This window comes from Chironomus tepperi, unplaced genomic scaffold, assembly GCF_022539635.2.
Source record: "Chironomus tepperi strain 1889 unplaced genomic scaffold, CSIRO-AGI_Ctep_v1 contig_424, whole genome shotgun sequence".
Classification (NCBI taxonomy): Eukaryota; Metazoa; Arthropoda; class Insecta; order Diptera; family Chironomidae; genus Chironomus; species Chironomus tepperi.
The window spans coordinates 325,911-342,445 of NW_027226546.1; the positions used below are offsets into that span (position 1 = coordinate 325,911).

Genomic DNA, 16,535 nt, shown 5'->3' on the forward strand with positions numbered 1-16,535 from the left:
AGAACTTTCTTCAGAATCAAATCATACGAAATAAGCATGTTGATTACCAAAATGGCAAAATATTTTGATGGACCTTAAGATTTGATTCTTCTTTACTTTTTAATTTGCTCGAAGGCATCTGAGAAATTTCTTAATATATAGTTTACTTCCTTGTGTGCTTGTGCACATAAAGTCCCTTTTTTATTGTTTTATTTGTTATATTGAGTGTTTTATGATCCTTTTCAATCCTTCGTCATCAGCATTCATATCATTGCCCTTTAGTAAATTAAATAGATTTATGTATATGAATTGAGTGAGTGACTGACTGCTGCTTCTATTTCTATTTTCATTATTCGTCGGATCTAAAAGTGATGAACATAATAATAAGTTGATTATTATTTAAATATTAATGATTTCTGTCAAAAACAGAGTAAACTTTTTTTTATATTTATATCATGATTATAAATCATCTGAAAACAGAGAGCAGCTTGAGCTGATGATAAATATAACAATGGAAAGAACAATAAATAAATTTTTATTCGTTTTTCCATCCTTCATCTTTCGCCTCAAGAGTTTTTCTTATTAAATGAATTTTATTTTCGTTTCGCAAATTCAAAGATATTTATTTAATTTCAATATAAAAAATTCATAATTCATACTACGACTGCTCGACTTTTTGAGCTTTAGCGTATTTTTTTGAGGATGATGATGGAGATATTTGTAAAGTTACCGCCTTCTTTCATTTCTTAATTCTCATCTTTTTATTCTTTTTCTGCTCCCTCTAATTTTCTTATATTATTTAAATATCATATTCCATCTTCTTATGTTTTTCAATTTTTTTGTATCCGTTTTATCTTGTCGGATTTGCTCATCTAATTTTATTTATTTTATAAAGTAAAAAGTTCCTTACACTCCGCCCTTAAATCCAAAAAAAAAAAGAAAAGAAAAATCATTCTTATAAATAAAGAATTGAAATGAAAATAGAGTAAGTATTGCATAGTAAGGAGGAAGAATCACTATGATGACAATCAAACTAACTTTGATATACAACAATGACAAATATAATATGTAAGGAAGTGGAGTGATTTTTTATTTTGTGTGTAACAATATTTTCCAATAAAAAGAAGGATGCTTGCGGCTGTGTATACTGTTTGAATGAGAAGCATGAACGTTAAGTTTAGGAGAGAGGGAAGAAAATTTCTTAAGCTGCATGGCAATGTAAACACAACACAATATTTTGTTCACGGTATCGTGGCCTAATGTTCTTATAATCTCAACAAATTGCTTCTTTGAATTGAATAAATTGATTCGATAAATGGAATAACATTTTTAGACGGACTAAATAACACAATGTAAATAGCTGGAAGCTGAAAAGTTCCTTTTCAGTTTTTTCTTCTTCCTTCCCCCTCTTTTTTGATATTTATTTTCTATGGGTACCGATTTATAGTCTTTTAATTCAGGTTAGGAATGTAAATAGTTAGCAGCTTGCTGATATGTTTGACGCAGTCAATTTGTAATGTTAACGGCTGAGTTTACTACTTAATATAGATATCTATTGACATTTATTGGGCTATCGTTAGGATTTGGAATGATCTAAGGCTGTTCTGAATGTGCTTCGACGAGTTTGCAAGATAGAATACCTTCGGAATCAAACCTAGAACTACATGAATACAGCTTTGCTAATTGCTATGGCTTAACCTTAGCTAACATGACTATATAAATTGCGGATCTATTCATTCACATTTAAAATAATTTTACCATTTAGAAATGTGATTTATGTAGATTTATGAAAAGAATATTAAGATTACTTTTGGCATTTCCATCAAAAAAATGTCTTCAAAATAATAAGAATCTTATAATTTTCAGTTTCCATGACTTGCTATTTATATCTGCTTTAATTTTCCTCATTGTCATGTATCCAGTTCAGTGACAGAGAGAATTCGTGTATTATCAAGATAATATTTGCATCCAAGCAACACAATGCGATTCAATTCACTGTTAAGGCTTCTCACATCAACTTATTTATCACAAAAGCATTTGATATTTTAATTTATAAAGTCCTACAAGTTCACTTCTTTAACTTCTTCATCTCTCTCTTATTTTTTTAATATTTTTATTTTATCACAAAGTTTTCATCTAAATTTGAATGTGATAATTCCGGGTAAAATTATATTCAGATCATGGTACGCGTGGCATATCCGTACATGTATTATTTTCCTTCATATTATAAAATTTTAACCCTATTGAATCGTTTTAAAAAATTAAATTATATTGATGGTTATCTATAATAGAATCATGAAGCAGCTTCTTTCTTTTCATTTATTGGCCTCATACCACGATATTTAATCCATTAAGTTAAATGCTGTTGAAATAATGTACTTAAACACATCTTAGAGAAACAAAGAATAATAAGAAGGAATAGGCATTGAGTAAAGTAGAAGCAATTGGGTATAATTTACGTTTTTTTAGGTATTTTGTGGAACAAGTTTTGGTAGAGTTATGGAAATTTGACAGAAGAGCATATGTTGGGTATATGGATTATGAATACCAGAGCGACACAATACGAAATAAAGCAATTTTCGTTGCAAAAAAGGTTCGGAATCTTTTGTCTTGGTGCCGTCAAGACTACCTTGCAGTTAATACGGCAATGTAGCGGGACCCTAGTAATGAAGTTGTGCTGTTCGGGGTATTTGGCTCTTAGTCAGATTGATTGACAATATATAGATCGCTGGGTAGTTGGATTATCTAACCAAGTGGACGCAAATCACTTCTTTACCGGAGATTTACTAGATTTTTTAAAAAATTCAACTCATTGCATCGCTAACCTGACATAAAAGAGTCAATAAATAAAAACTCGATCGGCACATATAGCATACTTGACAACCAATTGACAAATTTGGCTGTCTTTGCTTTGTCTGCAAGATTTCAATATATTGGAATAGAGTCCAACATTTAGAAGCAATAATCGATATCTTAAATAGAAATCAGCAAACATAGTAAACACAGACTTTCTGTCCCAAAACAATCAATTCCAGACAAAGTGAATCAAATGATGCACATCAAGAGATGACGCGACTAATCTTGTAAGTGGTAGCATCATATATATTGTGAAGAATCATTCAATTACAATTCACATTCTTTTCTATCCGCCGTTTCTTAAGGCTCTTGACTATATGGATGGTGATTTTTCATTTCTCTAAAATGATAAAATGAACGAACACCTTTCGTTATGTTTTCTTTTCTACTTTTATTGTCCATAGCCTTATTTTAGTTTTGAAAATCAAATCAAACAAATTTTATTGGAATTTTTTTTTCGAAAAAAAACCGACAATGTGTGTATAAATGCTGACGATGTCGACGACACTCAGACTTAAAAATATATAATATATCGTCGTCCTAATATTGTTCCATCGTTGTGGTCATTAAGCAAATATTTGTTTTTTTGATTTTTATTATTCTACTGCTTCGTCTTTTTTCCTCCTAGTTGAGTATGTGGTCTCGAAAAAAACAGTAGCTGTGAGTATAAGATTTGCTGTCAATCTTGTTATGGTGACTTATAACAACTCATTGTGTGTGCGATGATTTGTTTTGGTTTTTTTGCTTATTCTCTATCATTCCATCTTTTTCTACCTAATATGAGTTACAGCTCTCTTTCCTCATGTACGTTACGGTTGGTGGCGGCAATTAAATATTTGAAGTGACAATCAAGTAGCATAAAATAAGATTTTCGATGATAGCTTAAGATTTAAATCATCTCCTCTTGCTTAAAACTTACTACTATTGTGTGTTGATTGAAGTCACAAAAAGTCAAAAGTAAATATTAGACAAAATCCACAATAATATTAAGTATGATGAGAGACCACACACGAGTTTTTTTCTCTATCCAAAACGTATTCTTAATGCAGCATGAAATTTAAAATTAATTTTGACTTAATTTATTTAACAACATTATCAGATAATATTTATCGATAATAATGATGATGTTGATTGGGGTAGGAAAGGCTTTATCGATTTTCTTCGACGATTTGTTTGGATAAAATTTGAAAGAAATGAACATCTTTTGAGGTTTCACGTTGTTATTTTAAGGAATTTTCACATCTCATCTTCTCAAAAGAGAGTTTGTGCATAAGTGATGTACTTTAAAGGGTTTCAGGAGAGTCATAATTGGAAGGATGCAGTTTGAAGAAGAACTCTAGTTAGATTAGTGTTGTTCAAACTGTCTGTCGCGGCACACAAGTGTAACATGAACCATACGACGTGTATGGTTTCGGTCGAGACTTACCACCAAGGTTTTCCATGCCGCGAAAAGTTTGGATAACACTGATTAGACTATTATGCAATTCACAGATTGAATAAATTTTTTTTATTTTAAATATTAATTCTTCAGGAACAAAACTACCTTTTCGCAGAAAAAATATCCGGAATCCGATTTTCCATGTATATTTTTGCAATGCATCCTTAGTACGACCAGGTTTGATCTACATGACTAACTCTTGAGTCAATAGTCTAATTATGGGACAATACGTTCGTGAAACATCCACAAAGAGATTTAGCTGCATCCAACGACAGGATATCCAAAAATCAACCTCATTGATGAACAATTCCAATTCCTTTCCTTTAAATGCAAAAATGATTTGTTATTCTTATCAAAAAAATGAGAAAAAGATGGAAACGAAATATATTCAAATTATAGCTGTATATATACATAGAGTGAGTCGAAAATCTTACGAATCGGATGAATGCATGATGATTTTCCGAGAAAGAAAATCGTTCCTTTTTCTGATCAATGTTTATTTTTCTTTCCACAATTATTGTAGGATTTATTTAATTCAGTCAAAAATAAAATTTTTATTTAAATAGCATGAGAAATTTAACATGCAAACTATATAAAAAGTTTCATTCCTTTTTATTTCAGCAAAACCTCAAATTTATGCAGTAAAACATTGGAAAATTCAGACGAATTTTGAGATTTTTCATAGATCATCATTTCTTAAAATAACAATGTTAAATTTTTCTTTTCTCCCTCTATGAAAATATTGCGTACATAAAATTTTTGCGTGAGTATCTCATTGTGTGTATTTTATAATATCTAAATTGAGCAATTTGAGTGTATCATCAAGTGTAGAAATCTCTTTATTTACACCTCCTCTTTTATACTAACTTGTGATATCCTCCCTCTCTTTTTAAATACACAAAATGCTTCTAAAATGATTAGAAAAATGTTTTGATAGCCTCAAGGATTTCTTCTCATATTGTGTATAGTAGAACTAGGGGAACTGACTCTAATGCGAATAGTATTTCGGCAATAAATGCAATTTAATTATTTTGATGTTTATTCTTTGAAGTTCAAAAACAGACTGAACTTTTGTATGAAAAAGGGGTTTTGAACTATGTACAATAAATATTATTCAAATCTCAAATGAACGTTTTAAGTTAAAATACATTAAAGTAAGTTTAAAGACGTTAATACACTAAATGTGCTGCACAAACTGCAATTCAGGGAATAATTTCAGCTTTCTTTCATAACAAAGTAAACTGCAGATAGCAATTATGTGATTTCTTTGTGAGTTTGCAGTTCAACCGGTCATTTCTGCAAAAGTAAATTTTTTTCATCGTAGAATGCTTTGAACAATTTCAAAGAAAAACTTTTTCATGACAAATTTTTTAATCAAAGTTTCCTTTGAAATTAAAGTTTTCATGAAAATTTCTCATTAACTTAAGTTTCTTTAACGAAAACACTTTAACATAGTCAGTCCTTCAAGATATTTAATCAACTAAAATGGATTTATTCAGCTTTAATTCAGAGTCCTCAACTCAAGAAGGTAATATGAAAGAATTACAAGCTTTCTTTTCAATTTTCCTAAATTTTTACAGTCAACTCTTTTGATCAAAACTCAGATAAATTTCAACCTGAAATTATGATTGATTCAGCAGTTTGTGAAATTTGCTCACCTTCACTTATGATTCAGCCTCAAAGCCAAGAACCCGAAGAAGAGATGCAAGACGCTCCGGGTGGATCTTCTCGCCGTCGATCAACACGATCTCGTAAAGTTCTTTCAAGTTCTGAAGATGAAATGTCAATGCGTAGTGGTAGAATGGCATCTAAGCGCGGAACTGCTCGTAAATCTGCACGTAGCCGTTCAGCATCACGTAAGTCAAGCAGCCGTGCCAGTAGTCGATCTAAAAGCCGACCACGTAGTGCTCGCAAGTCATCATCTAGTCGTCGTGGGCGACGAGGTTAAACTTTGTTTTTGTGAATTGGATTGTTACTTTTTAAACAATAAATTTTAAATTAACAGTGTTTTAAATGCTTGTAGCTTATTATTGTTTGATATTTCAGAATTTATGGATTTAAGTTCCTAAAAATTTGAACTTTAGTTTTAAGACATTCAATTGTTTGTAATAGAAACAGATTCGCATTTAAATTGAGTTACCAAAAGTGCATTATCCCCTACAAAACAGCTCAAGGGTATAATAGCTCTCATGTATTTACTATGAAAAGTTTGTGTTACAGTTAGCATTAAATTTAATTATTTAGCATAATAAATCCTTGTTTGTGGATATTTTCATTTAATTTTAATTTTAATATTAGAAAATATATGTCGACTTGTAAAAATATCGAGGGTCATATGATTCGCATTAAGACACAACTTAAATGTACGTAATATTCTCATGCTACTCTCTCGTAAGTAAGCAGTCATGACAACAAATAATATGAAAAAAAAAATCATTATGATGATGATGATAAAAATAGATAAGTGTTTTTAAGGTGATGATGCAAAGCTTTTGTTGCTTAAGGGGGCGATTGTAATGCTCTAACACCTGATTACTGTTTATAGCTGAATTTAATTAATTTTCGCATTAGTTAGAGATCAAGATAATAAAGTGTACAACAATGTATTTTTGAAGAATGAAAAGACTGAGCGGAAAAAGATGAAAAAAAAGAGGATTAACTCAGAAGTATAACATGGATAATCACAACATGAGGTAGCCTCAAAAAATGTATTTTTAAACGCCGACTACACACAATAATAGGTAAATTTTTTTGGTTTAAAAAAAAGTAAATTGTTCATTTTTGTGAGTTAAAGTGAGCGAAAGAATTTTTTAATTTTTTTTTTCTGATCAATTTCTTTTTTATGCTTTTTGTGAATAGAACAATGGATATGAACAAAGGAAGTTCCTAAGCAAATAACATTATGATGTTAAATTTCTCATAAAGGATAACGAGAAATTATGTAGGAATGAAATGAATGAAGACGCATTTTTCAGATTTATGATTTATATAATTGGAAGTTGGATGAAAATTAGGCGAAAGCTGTTTCTTTTGAGAAAGATTGTGCCTTAAAGTCTTGAATCCTACATCTTTAGCATGAACTAGGATCAAAATTACTTTAAGAATTTCCGAGGAAATTGGTTAAAATCCTTTATGTTAAGAATCAACAAGCAATAAAGTTCAAAAAATCACAAATAATGAAGAATCTTAAAGGATTCGGATTTTCGGCAACAAATCTAGAGTTTACAAGTTGAACCGCTTAAATTTTGATCATTATAGATTCAAACATTGCCTATAAAATCAACATAAACTTTGGTTTTCTAGTATAAAAATTAAAAATCAAAGATTACTAAGATTTCTTAACATTCAATTTTTGGTTAAGAATAATTAAAAATGTTTTCTTGAGGCTTAGAATCATCTGAGCGTTGTTAAATTTCATGACATTTCCAAAAAATTTGGCGGGATCAAGTTGCTCTTCACTAATTTAAACGCAAAAAGTTTATTTCAACTTCTTTCAATCTCTTGAAGCTAGTTCAGAATTCATGGAATTTAAATTTGACTTGAATGATTGAGACTTGATGTTTGTAATTTCAGCATATAATGCAACTTAAGTATAAACATTACCTTTAATCCAACACACTGGTTAGTACATTATTCCATCGATAAACATCCATCATGTCAAAGTTGATGCAATAATGCTCATCATCCTCAAAATTAATGCATTTAAAAAAATGAAACTTAATATCGTGATATTTTTTTATTGGCGTCAATTAGGCATGAATGATGATGACATTTGCATGTTATTTAATATTTAAAAAAATATTGCGTACAGCAAGCAGGAATGCTTAATAAATTTTTGTCACACCTCAATCAAATCATTTCTAAAATTCTTTCATTTTATGTTTTAAAAATATCAAATCTCTCTACTCAATAGTCAATCGATTGAGTGTAAAAAAATATGAAAGGCTCTTTTTATAATCCTCAATGATTTAAATTTTTTTTAAACATTCATACAATTGCTAAATCGGGCATAAAAAATGCATTTTTTTCTTCAATTGTGAAATGGAAATTTATGAAAAAAATACGATTTGCTAAAAATATTTCATTTGAAAAGAAATATGGTTGAATGAATCCTCTTTCACTCACTCTCACTGCCAATATTCATGGGTGAATAGCTCAAAAAATATTTCCTATATATCGATATCAATACACTCTTTTCCGTAAAAAAATTGTTTGGTGTCATTTGCAAATGATGTCTTTCAAATTGCCTTAATTTTGGAGATTTTTTATGTACGAGAACTTATGGCAGCTATGTACAGGTTTTCATAAATTATTCCTGACCTGCAAAAAGCGCCGAATAGCATTTTGCTTTAAAAATGGGTCGAAATCAGCCATTTTGGCTTGAAGACAAAAAGCTGCCCTGATGGCATCATGACGACTGATTTCGTCCCAATAATTCGACGAACAAAACGGTTAACGCTCGGATACATTGTCCTGATAAAGCTCAAACTCAAAATTGTCGGCTTGACAGTAGAATCTTCAATTAGCATAGCAATCTTCCCTGTTAGTCATCATTTCAGAACAATCCCTTCAGATCAGCATAAATTCTACTTTTTTTCGCACACAATCACACGAAAATCGTTCATTATTAATAAAGAATCCATTTTAAAGCAGGAAAATCTCTTTCCTGCTAATGTTATACATGGATCAAAGGATCAACAAAATAATCCAGCAACTATGCCTAACACGATATTCGATAATCTAAACAGTACGCAGCTGTATGAAAACTAAATTAACAATAGAGTAGTACATTTTTATTTTTTTATATAGCCGAGGCATACAGGGTATAATAATGATTATGTCATTTCTAAATACAGATCTCTTGCAAAATCTGCCTTGATTAAATATTTTATACATAAAGGGAGGTCTGTACACATATAAACGATTTACGGTTGAAATCTCTTACATTCATGCATGTTAAATTGATAGTTTAATCCGATCTCATGTTATGTTAATTGACGAACATTTAGCCAGTCCCTTCTTGCGACATATTATGTCCTTTACGCTGAGAAACTCGTTTATGACATCTTTTTTGTGAATTTTACATCCTTAAACTTATCATACTTTCAGGAAGGAAAGGACATTGGAATTTTAATTCGTTGATGGCTGATGCCTTGTCAAATTATATTCATTGGGGTCGTCTATAAGCCGTGTCTTTGAAATATAGCATTTTGGCAGGTAATGGCTCAATATTAATTGACACAAACGGACATAAACCATCTAAAAACATCTTAGTCCGCATAGACTAGGTAGTTAATTCATTTGAAAATCAAGTTTCCAAAATAGCGACGGTTAGGTACCAAACCATACCAAACACCACCAAACACAAATTATACAGCAACCAAAAAGTTTCAAAAAAAAAATCCATAAAAAAATTAACGGTCATAAAATTTTCAAATTTGTCCATTTGTCTTCAACTCCGTCGTATTTTTCATTCCACGAAAACTGAATTTTCTTGCTGAAAAAAAATATTAATTTAGTGTGGTAAATTCACTTAAAAGCATTAAACATGGCCGCAAAAATGATCACAACAGACGATGGGACTTCAATGACGATTCCAGAAATGCTTAAAAGTATCGAAAGGTAAGTGAAAGTTAAAAAATTCAGTTTTGTTTTTAATAACCTGTCTAAAGTGCAGTAAATTAATATTAATTCAATATTTACAACTTTCAGATACAATCCAAAGCATTTCCCATTCTTGGAAAAGTATGTTCAGGAACAAGCAAAGGAAAATACATATGACCTTGATGCTAATCTTGCTGTTTTGAAGTTCTATCAGTTCAATCCTCATATGTTGAATATGCAAATAACACAATTGATCATGATTAAAGCCATCACGAACCTTCCATTTAGTGATTTTGTGCTCTGCAAATACCTCTTACTACCTGTTCAAATGAGAGATGATACGATCAAGGAAATTATTTACATTGCCGATATTTTGGAGCAGTGCGATTTTGTGCTATTTTGGCAACACGTCCAGAACAAGGATAAGGCTGAATTGTTTGAAAAGATTACCGGATTCTACGATTCAGTGAGGAAGTTTGTATGTCATGTTGTAGGAACAACTTTCCAGACAATCGATAAAGTTTACTTGTCACGACTACTCGGTAATGTTGACGATAAGCAGTTAGCACAATGGGTAAAGAAGAACTGTTGGACATTACAAGGAGATATTGTGACAATTATTAAACAAGAGGAAACGATCAAAACTAAACACATTTCAGAGAAGATTGACTTTGAAAGTCTCGGAGGAGTGATTGCAAATTGCTTGTAATTTAATCATATTCATGCATACTTTTTTTTGTGAAATAAACTTATCTCATTAACTCCACATAATTTTTTTTATTCCATCGAATTTTACATAATAATGTCTTATAATTAAGAAAAAGATTGTAGAAAAAAATGTAAAAGATTGATAAAGCATATCCTTTGCTTTTCAATATTCTACATCCAGAGGTTTTTTAGAGCTATAAGTAGGTGATTCTTTAGAACCTGTGTTGTTCTTCTTAAGACTTTTTGAATGACTTTAAAATTGGGAAGATGTTGTCGAACGCATCATATATCTCCTTACGGACTTTTGCACCAGTTAACACGACTTTTCCACTAACGAATATCAGTAACACAATTCTCGGTTTGACCATACTAGAAAGATACAACAAATACATCCAGTTGATTAAATCAAATCATTAGCTTACAATGAATCAAATGCTTACCGATAAATAAGACCAGGAAATAGCTCAGGTTCGTAGCTACTGAACTTACTATGTGTAAGAACAAGTCCTTCAAGTCTGATAGGGAATTTGACATCACAGCTTCCTACCATATTTTGTATTTTAAAGTCTAAGAATTTAGCATTGAAGCCTAACTTTTGGATGATTCGAGCGTACTTTCTGGCGGCTAATCTTGAATCGTCTTCACTCTTTGCTCCTGTACATACCATTTTGCCAGATGAAAAGATTAAGGCAGTTGTTCGAGGTTCACGAATTCTCATGATTACAGCAGCAAAACGTTTGGGATTATATTCAGCATTACGAGCATGAAGTGCGATTTTCTTAAGATCCAGTTTACAATTTAAATTCACTGTTGAGACGATATTTTGTAGCTGGGGTAGTATCGATGAATCCATCGGTGTCATAGCCATCATCGGACTTGCATCAATTGCAGGAGTGTGGACTTCCGGAACAGCTGGAATCATGGGAACAAATACCTGCAAATGGAATTTTAAGTATTATCTTTCACAATGGATGTTAATATTATAGCTTACCGGCGTTTGTGGCTGGGGTATTTGAGGCATCATCATTGGAGGTGGTGGATAGTTGATCTGTTTCGGTAGATAGACATTATTCTGTTGTTGCTGACTAAAACTTTCAAATTTTGCCAAATCTTCGTCCGGAATATGCAAGGGCGTTGTTGTACCCATACTTAAATTTGAATACGGACTCATTAAATTATCCATGATGATTTTTGACTAATTATCTCCTTATTATCAATAGTAAAAATAAAATAAAAATAATGAATTTCAATAAACAAATGATTCTGTTAAACTTTCGAAACTATTCGAACATGAAGGGATGTCAACTAAATTTAGCGGGAACTTTCGAAAATAAACATAAACATTAATTCTTTCAGTTTCCGCAATTTATATATTAATAAAAAACGTTAAAATAACTTCTTAAATTAGTCTTGAGCTGATTCTGATGCTATCAATTCGTCTATCTACTAAAAATTGAATAAAAACAAATAAAATTTAGGGATCTCAATTGTTCGGCATTTTCGAATAGTCCGTTAGTCCACTAGTTGACATCCCTAAGATCCACCAAAAAAAAATTTTTCACAGATCAAACAATTTAAAAATATCACAAAAATAGTGCAAAACTCAATCAAAATGAGCGTAGAGGAGGAAGTACAACGAATTCACAAGAAGTTGAGCAAAATGACATCAAGTGGAGCCGTAAGGATATTATACTTTTGACTAAAATTTGATTAAATATTTTGCGCGGCTTGTATATTTAAGAAAAACATTGAGAATGTGTTTTTTTATTTTGTTTTATAGGAAACCAATCAAGCTCAGGCACTAGATCTTTTGAAAGTGCTACAAGGACTCAAAATTGATCTCGAGATATTGACCAATACAAGGTAATGTCCAATTTCTTTCAAACAAAGAATAAAGGATTAATAATTAATAATAATAAAACATTCTAGAATCGGAATGGCTGTCAATGAATTAAGAAAATGCAGCAAGGATGAAGAAGTAATAAATTTGTCAAAGAAACTCATAAAAAATTGGAAGAAACTACTTGCCACTCCAGATAGTCCAAATACAAAGCCCTCAAACGGAAATTCCAGCAGCAGTTCCAGTAAGCCGTCACAAAAAGAGGAAAAGTCTAAGGAATCCAAAAAGAGTTCGTTTCAATCATATTCATCCAGCAGTTCTTCAGTCACTGATGTTGTTCGCATAAAGTGCCGTGAAATGTTAGCTGGTGCAATCAAATGTGACGATTATCCAGAAGGTCAGCACATAGTAATGACTAGTATATAAAGTTTGTTTACATTATTGTTTAACATTACAGGTTGCGCGTCTGCTGAAGATCTCGCTGAGGAACTTGAAGAAGCTATTTTTGCTGAATTCAAAAACACGGACATGCGTTACAAAAATCGCGTTCGTTCACGTATTTCCAATTTAAAAGATTCTAAAAATGGTGAGCTTCGCGGGAACTTCATCAGAGGAGCTATTTCTGCTTGTCGGTAAGTAAACTTGAATTTAGTGCTTTAAAACCGTATAAATGGTTTTGTTCAAATGAAACATTTGTATGGTTTTGAAATGACCGTTATTAATTGATATTTAATTTATTTTACAGCCTCGCAAAAATGACTCCAGAAGAAATGGCCAGCGACGAAATGAAGAAGTTGAGAGAAAAGTTCGTCAAAGAAAGTATCAACGATGCACAATTGGTAATTAAATTAATTAAGCTTGATTTTTGTCAAATTTCTCATGTTTTGTGATTTTTATTGCACAGGCAACCGTTCAAGGCACGAAAACAGAGATGCTTAAATGCGGTAAATGTAAAAAGAAGGACTGTACCTACAACCAACTTCAAACCAGATCCGCTGATGAACCTATGACAACATTTGTACTTTGTAATGCATGCGGAAACAGATGGAAGTTCTGCTAAACTTAACAAAAAAAAAATGAATTAATAAAGATAAGTAACAATAAATGAAACATGCATCATATAAATCCAAATAGTTACAAATATTCGATGAACTTTCATATTAAAAAGGAAACAATGGAACTTTTAATTAGTTATTAGATGTAATGCTTTCAACATTTTTTAAACAATATTATTTCTTATTTGATTTAAGCAATCTTTGAAACCGTTTTTTGTCAATTTTCGTTAAAATCACCAATTTTGAGTTTTAAAACCACAAGTCAGTGTCTTAACTTGTTTTGAGTACGGTCAGCAAGAGTTGAACAAGAGTTAAAATTTGTTCAGGCTGATCAGACTATTTTTATTTTGAATTTGCCAAAGATTCTTTATTTTTGGTTGAATATATGCCAAAATTACACATTAAAAATTGAAGAAAGTCTCTGAAAAATCAAAAAACCAGCCTTACTGCTAGTGGAGACATTTTGTTCCCGATCCACAAAAATACAGTTTAAAGACACTGACTTACAACCTTAACTATAAATTAAAATGGAGAAAAGATTTGCAAATTAAAAATGTAAAAACAGAACTCAAAGTCGACTTAGATTTTGTATCAAGTCTTATCCCTAACAGGCAAAGAACATGCATTCATGGTACAGAAAGACCACTACCGGTACCTAAAATTGGTCACTTTGCCTGTTAGGATACAAAATCCAAGTCAACTTTAAGTTCTGTTTAAAAAAAACACTAGACCTAAACGCGATGACTAAATGTTCATAAAAAAACAAAAAAATACTGAAAAATTTGTCATTTATTGCAAAAAAAAAGATTTAAAAATAAAGATTCACAATTGTGTGTGAAATAATTAAAATTAAAGAATTAAGGAATCTTAATTGACAGAAATCACCTCGGATTTTTGATCAACCCAGAAGGTGCCACCATTTCTAGCGACTGTTGCATGGACTATGACCTTTTCGGACAAATTGGCTGGGGATTTCCACAACATTTTAATGCTTTTAACTCCATTTGGGATCTTTTTGTGTGTGACAGCGTTCTGAGTATTTTTGAACAAAACAAAAAAATTCGGGGAATTAAGAATTAATGGCTATACATACAATAAAAAATTGTTATTTATAACTTACGCCTTTGCTGTTTCCACAATCTCTCAATTGGACATATTGGGCACTTTGTGAGACATCGAAGGTACCAATGGCTGTTTCACCGACGCGAGCTTCAACCAAAAGTCCCTTGATTGTGTCATCAGGAGTCTTGCCTTGAATTGTAATTTCAATTGTGTCACCGGCACGGATCTTCTTCTTTGACAAATTGATGTTGTATGGGAAGGCTGACTTTTGTGGATCAACATGATGTCTTGGTGTCATTGAGGAACATTCCTATAGATAATTTAGTTTAGTGCCAATTATATTTAAAATGACATGTCAAGGACTTACTGAGTCAGGTGCACCATCAGAATAGCAGTAGCTAGAGCCGACCAAAGCAACCAATACGATAAAAACTTTGAATTCCATTTTTTTTTTGCGTTCTGTAATTAAGAAAAAAGGTCAACAACTTAACATTATGTCTTGTTACTCTTCTAGAATCAAACCGGTAAGTTCATGATCAAGCAATCAATCAATCATAATACAAACTAATGTAAACGTACTCAAGCCGCTTAAGACGCAATGTTTAGTGCTAAGTCATACACAAAAAAGTTTCAGACAAGTTTCACGATTTCAATTACAATTGAATACATTTTTTGTTCTTTAATTTATGCAATTATAGCTGTCTTGAGATTTTTCATAAGGAGATTACAGTCTAAACATGCTAGCTAATATAACCGGTTGTTCAATGCAATTGCAAAATTTTTTTGACCATATATATCGACCGCTTAAATCTGCATATATTATAATAATTCATTATAATACTAGTGCTCCGGCCGGTCAATTAATGGAGATGAAGTTGGAAGTGAATGACACTTGGAGGATTCAAGGATTTGCATCCTGGGTTGAAGGAAATTTATGTCATTTTAACTCTTAGATTAAATAAATCCTAGGATTAATTTTCAGACTTAAAATAAATCCTAGGATTAAAATGAATTTTAACATCCAGATCCTCAAACCAATTCATCACATTTTCATTTCAATCCTTTTATAGCTACAGCAAACAGACAAGCCAATACCAGAAACTATATAATCAAGTACATGTTGACATTAATTCAATAGACAGCAATAGACCGAGCATTTTCTCATGCATAATTACGACAATGCTAGATACTGAGATTTTAAACAAACAATAAATTTAATTAAATAAGTTATCGGAAATGGATAAACAACAACTTATTGTCGATTATTTTTTCGCTATATGCTACTTAGTAATCATAGAACCTTGACATCTATCTCTTCTGATGTTTACGAACATTTCAAGTATAACCACTTTTCCCATATTAACGACACAGATTTATCCAAAAAAATTATCATTGCCGTCATTGTAATATCATATTTGCGGAAAAGTTTAATGACTGCCTAGTTTTTTCGAGTAAAGCTCTTAATTGTAGTGTCAATTTGTTTATTTTTAAATGAAATAATGGATAGTCAAACATTTGTCAAACCCAAGTCAAAGCGCGGAACAAATGAATCTAAATTTTATCACGATCAGTTAGATACTTTCACTTTCTGAATCATTCCGAATGTGACGAGATTACTATCGGCTTAATTTTTAATTAATACATTTAAATTATTCTTTATGTCAGCAATTGTCACGATGAAGGCAATCAGGCACTGACAATTCTAATTACAAAGTATTCAAATTTTTTATTGACTTTTATCGAATGTACTGACTTCCGTAAGATTTAATTGATCTCAACATCATGAGTCTGTTTTTATGAATTTAATTGACTAACTTTATATCTTAAAATTAATTAATTTTCTCACCTTACAAGCTTTAGCTATTCCGATGTGAATTCGTTAAAGGACAAAATAAGACTAATTTAAAATCATTGAATGTCTAGATTTATAATCAGCGTGATCATTGAGACAAGAAAAGTGGGGAATCTAGAATTAACAATTTTTTACTATTTT

General features: G+C 31.2%; 5 protein-coding genes across 5 annotated transcripts; 3 read left to right on the forward strand and 2 right to left on the reverse strand.

Annotated features, from left to right (window-relative positions):
• The first annotated feature begins 5,758 nt into the window (after positions 1 to 5,758).
• On the forward strand, positions 5,759 to 6,221 carry LOC139097542 (serine/arginine-rich splicing factor 2-like). Its single transcript, XM_070649418.1, has 2 exons — positions 5,759 to 5,801; positions 5,854 to 6,221. The coding sequence occupies exons 1-2, from the start codon at positions 5,759 to 5,761 to the stop codon at positions 6,219 to 6,221; spliced, it is 411 nt and encodes a 136-aa protein (XP_070505519.1).
• Positions 6,222 to 9,742: 3,521 nt separating this feature from the next.
• On the forward strand, positions 9,743 to 10,648 carry eIF3k (eukaryotic translation initiation factor 3 subunit k). Its single transcript, XM_070649446.1, has 2 exons — positions 9,743 to 9,895; positions 9,986 to 10,648. The coding sequence occupies exons 1-2, from the start codon at positions 9,822 to 9,824 to the stop codon at positions 10,584 to 10,586; spliced, it is 675 nt and encodes a 224-aa protein (XP_070505547.1). The 5' UTR covers positions 9,743 to 9,821; the 3' UTR covers positions 10,587 to 10,648.
• On the reverse strand, positions 10,635 to 11,854 carry Tbp (TATA binding protein). The gene is made up of 3 exons (XM_070649445.1): positions 11,577 to 11,854; positions 11,026 to 11,519; positions 10,635 to 10,954 (listed from the first exon to the last, which is right to left on the reverse strand). The coding sequence occupies exons 1-3, from the start codon at positions 11,766 to 11,768 to the stop codon at positions 10,819 to 10,821; spliced, it is 822 nt and encodes a 273-aa protein (XP_070505546.1). The 5' UTR covers positions 11,769 to 11,854; the 3' UTR covers positions 10,635 to 10,818.
• Positions 11,855 to 12,091: 237 nt separating this feature from the next.
• On the forward strand, positions 12,092 to 14,407 carry TfIIS (RNA polymerase II elongation factor). The gene is made up of 6 exons (XM_070649444.1): positions 12,092 to 12,263; positions 12,366 to 12,448; positions 12,515 to 12,822; positions 12,883 to 13,057; positions 13,171 to 13,264; positions 13,330 to 14,407. Exons 1-6 carry the CDS (start codon positions 12,198 to 12,200, stop codon positions 13,483 to 13,485), a joined length of 882 nt encoding a protein of 293 aa, XP_070505545.1. The 5' UTR covers positions 12,092 to 12,197; the 3' UTR covers positions 13,486 to 14,407.
• LOC139097564 (putative defense protein Hdd11-like) lies at positions 14,252 to 16,458 on the reverse strand. The gene is made up of 4 exons (XM_070649448.1): positions 16,389 to 16,458; positions 14,910 to 15,001; positions 14,601 to 14,852; positions 14,252 to 14,512 (listed from the first exon to the last, which is right to left on the reverse strand). The coding sequence occupies exons 2-4, from the start codon at positions 14,985 to 14,987 to the stop codon at positions 14,348 to 14,350; spliced, it is 495 nt and encodes a 164-aa protein (XP_070505549.1). The 5' UTR covers positions 14,988 to 15,001; positions 16,389 to 16,458; the 3' UTR covers positions 14,252 to 14,347.
• Between the last annotated feature and the right edge of the window lie 77 nt (positions 16,459 to 16,535).

Excerpts from the sequence above, each read along its gene's own strand:
- LOC139097542 (XM_070649418.1), top strand. The coding sequence starts at position 5,759 with ATGGATTTATTCAGCTTTAATTCAGAGTCCTCAACTCAAGAAG. Across the intron at positions 5,802-5,853 it reads AGAGTCCTCAACTCAAGAAG|TCAACTCTTTTGATCAAAAC; the intron begins GTAATATGAAAG and ends AAATTTTTACAG.
- eIF3k (XM_070649446.1), top strand. The coding sequence starts at position 9,822 with ATGGCCGCAAAAATGATCACAACAGACGATGGGACTTCAATGACGATT. Across the intron at positions 9,896-9,985 it reads ATGCTTAAAAGTATCGAAAG|ATACAATCCAAAGCATTTCC; the intron begins GTAAGTGAAAGT and ends TACAACTTTCAG.
- Tbp (XM_070649445.1), bottom strand. The coding sequence starts at position 11,768 with ATGGATAATTTAATGAGTCCGTATTCAAATTTAAGTATGGGTACAACA. Across the intron at positions 11,520-11,576 it reads TACCCCAGCCACAAACGCCG|GTATTTGTTCCCATGATTCC; the intron begins GTAAGCTATAAT and ends TTCCATTTGCAG. Across the intron at positions 10,955-11,025 it reads TTTCCTGGTCTTATTTATCG|TATGGTCAAACCGAGAATTG; the intron begins GTAAGCATTTGA and ends GTATCTTTCTAG.
- TfIIS (XM_070649444.1), top strand. The coding sequence starts at position 12,198 with ATGAGCGTAGAGGAGGAAGTACAACGAATTCACAAGAAGTTGAGCAAA. Across the intron at positions 12,449-12,514 it reads GAGATATTGACCAATACAAG|AATCGGAATGGCTGTCAATG; the intron begins GTAATGTCCAAT and ends AAAACATTCTAG. Across the intron at positions 13,058-13,170 it reads GGAGCTATTTCTGCTTGTCG|CCTCGCAAAAATGACTCCAG; the intron begins GTAAGTAAACTT and ends TTTATTTTACAG.
- LOC139097564 (XM_070649448.1), bottom strand. The coding sequence starts at position 14,987 with ATGGAATTCAAAGTTTTTATCGTATTGGTTGCTTTGGTCGGCTCTAGC. Across the intron at positions 14,853-14,909 it reads CTGATGGTGCACCTGACTCA|GAATGTTCCTCAATGACACC; the intron begins GTAAGTCCTTGA and ends AATTATCTATAG. Across the intron at positions 14,513-14,600 it reads ATTGTGGAAACAGCAAAGGC|AACGCTGTCACACACAAAAA; the intron begins GTAAGTTATAAA and ends AAAAATACTCAG.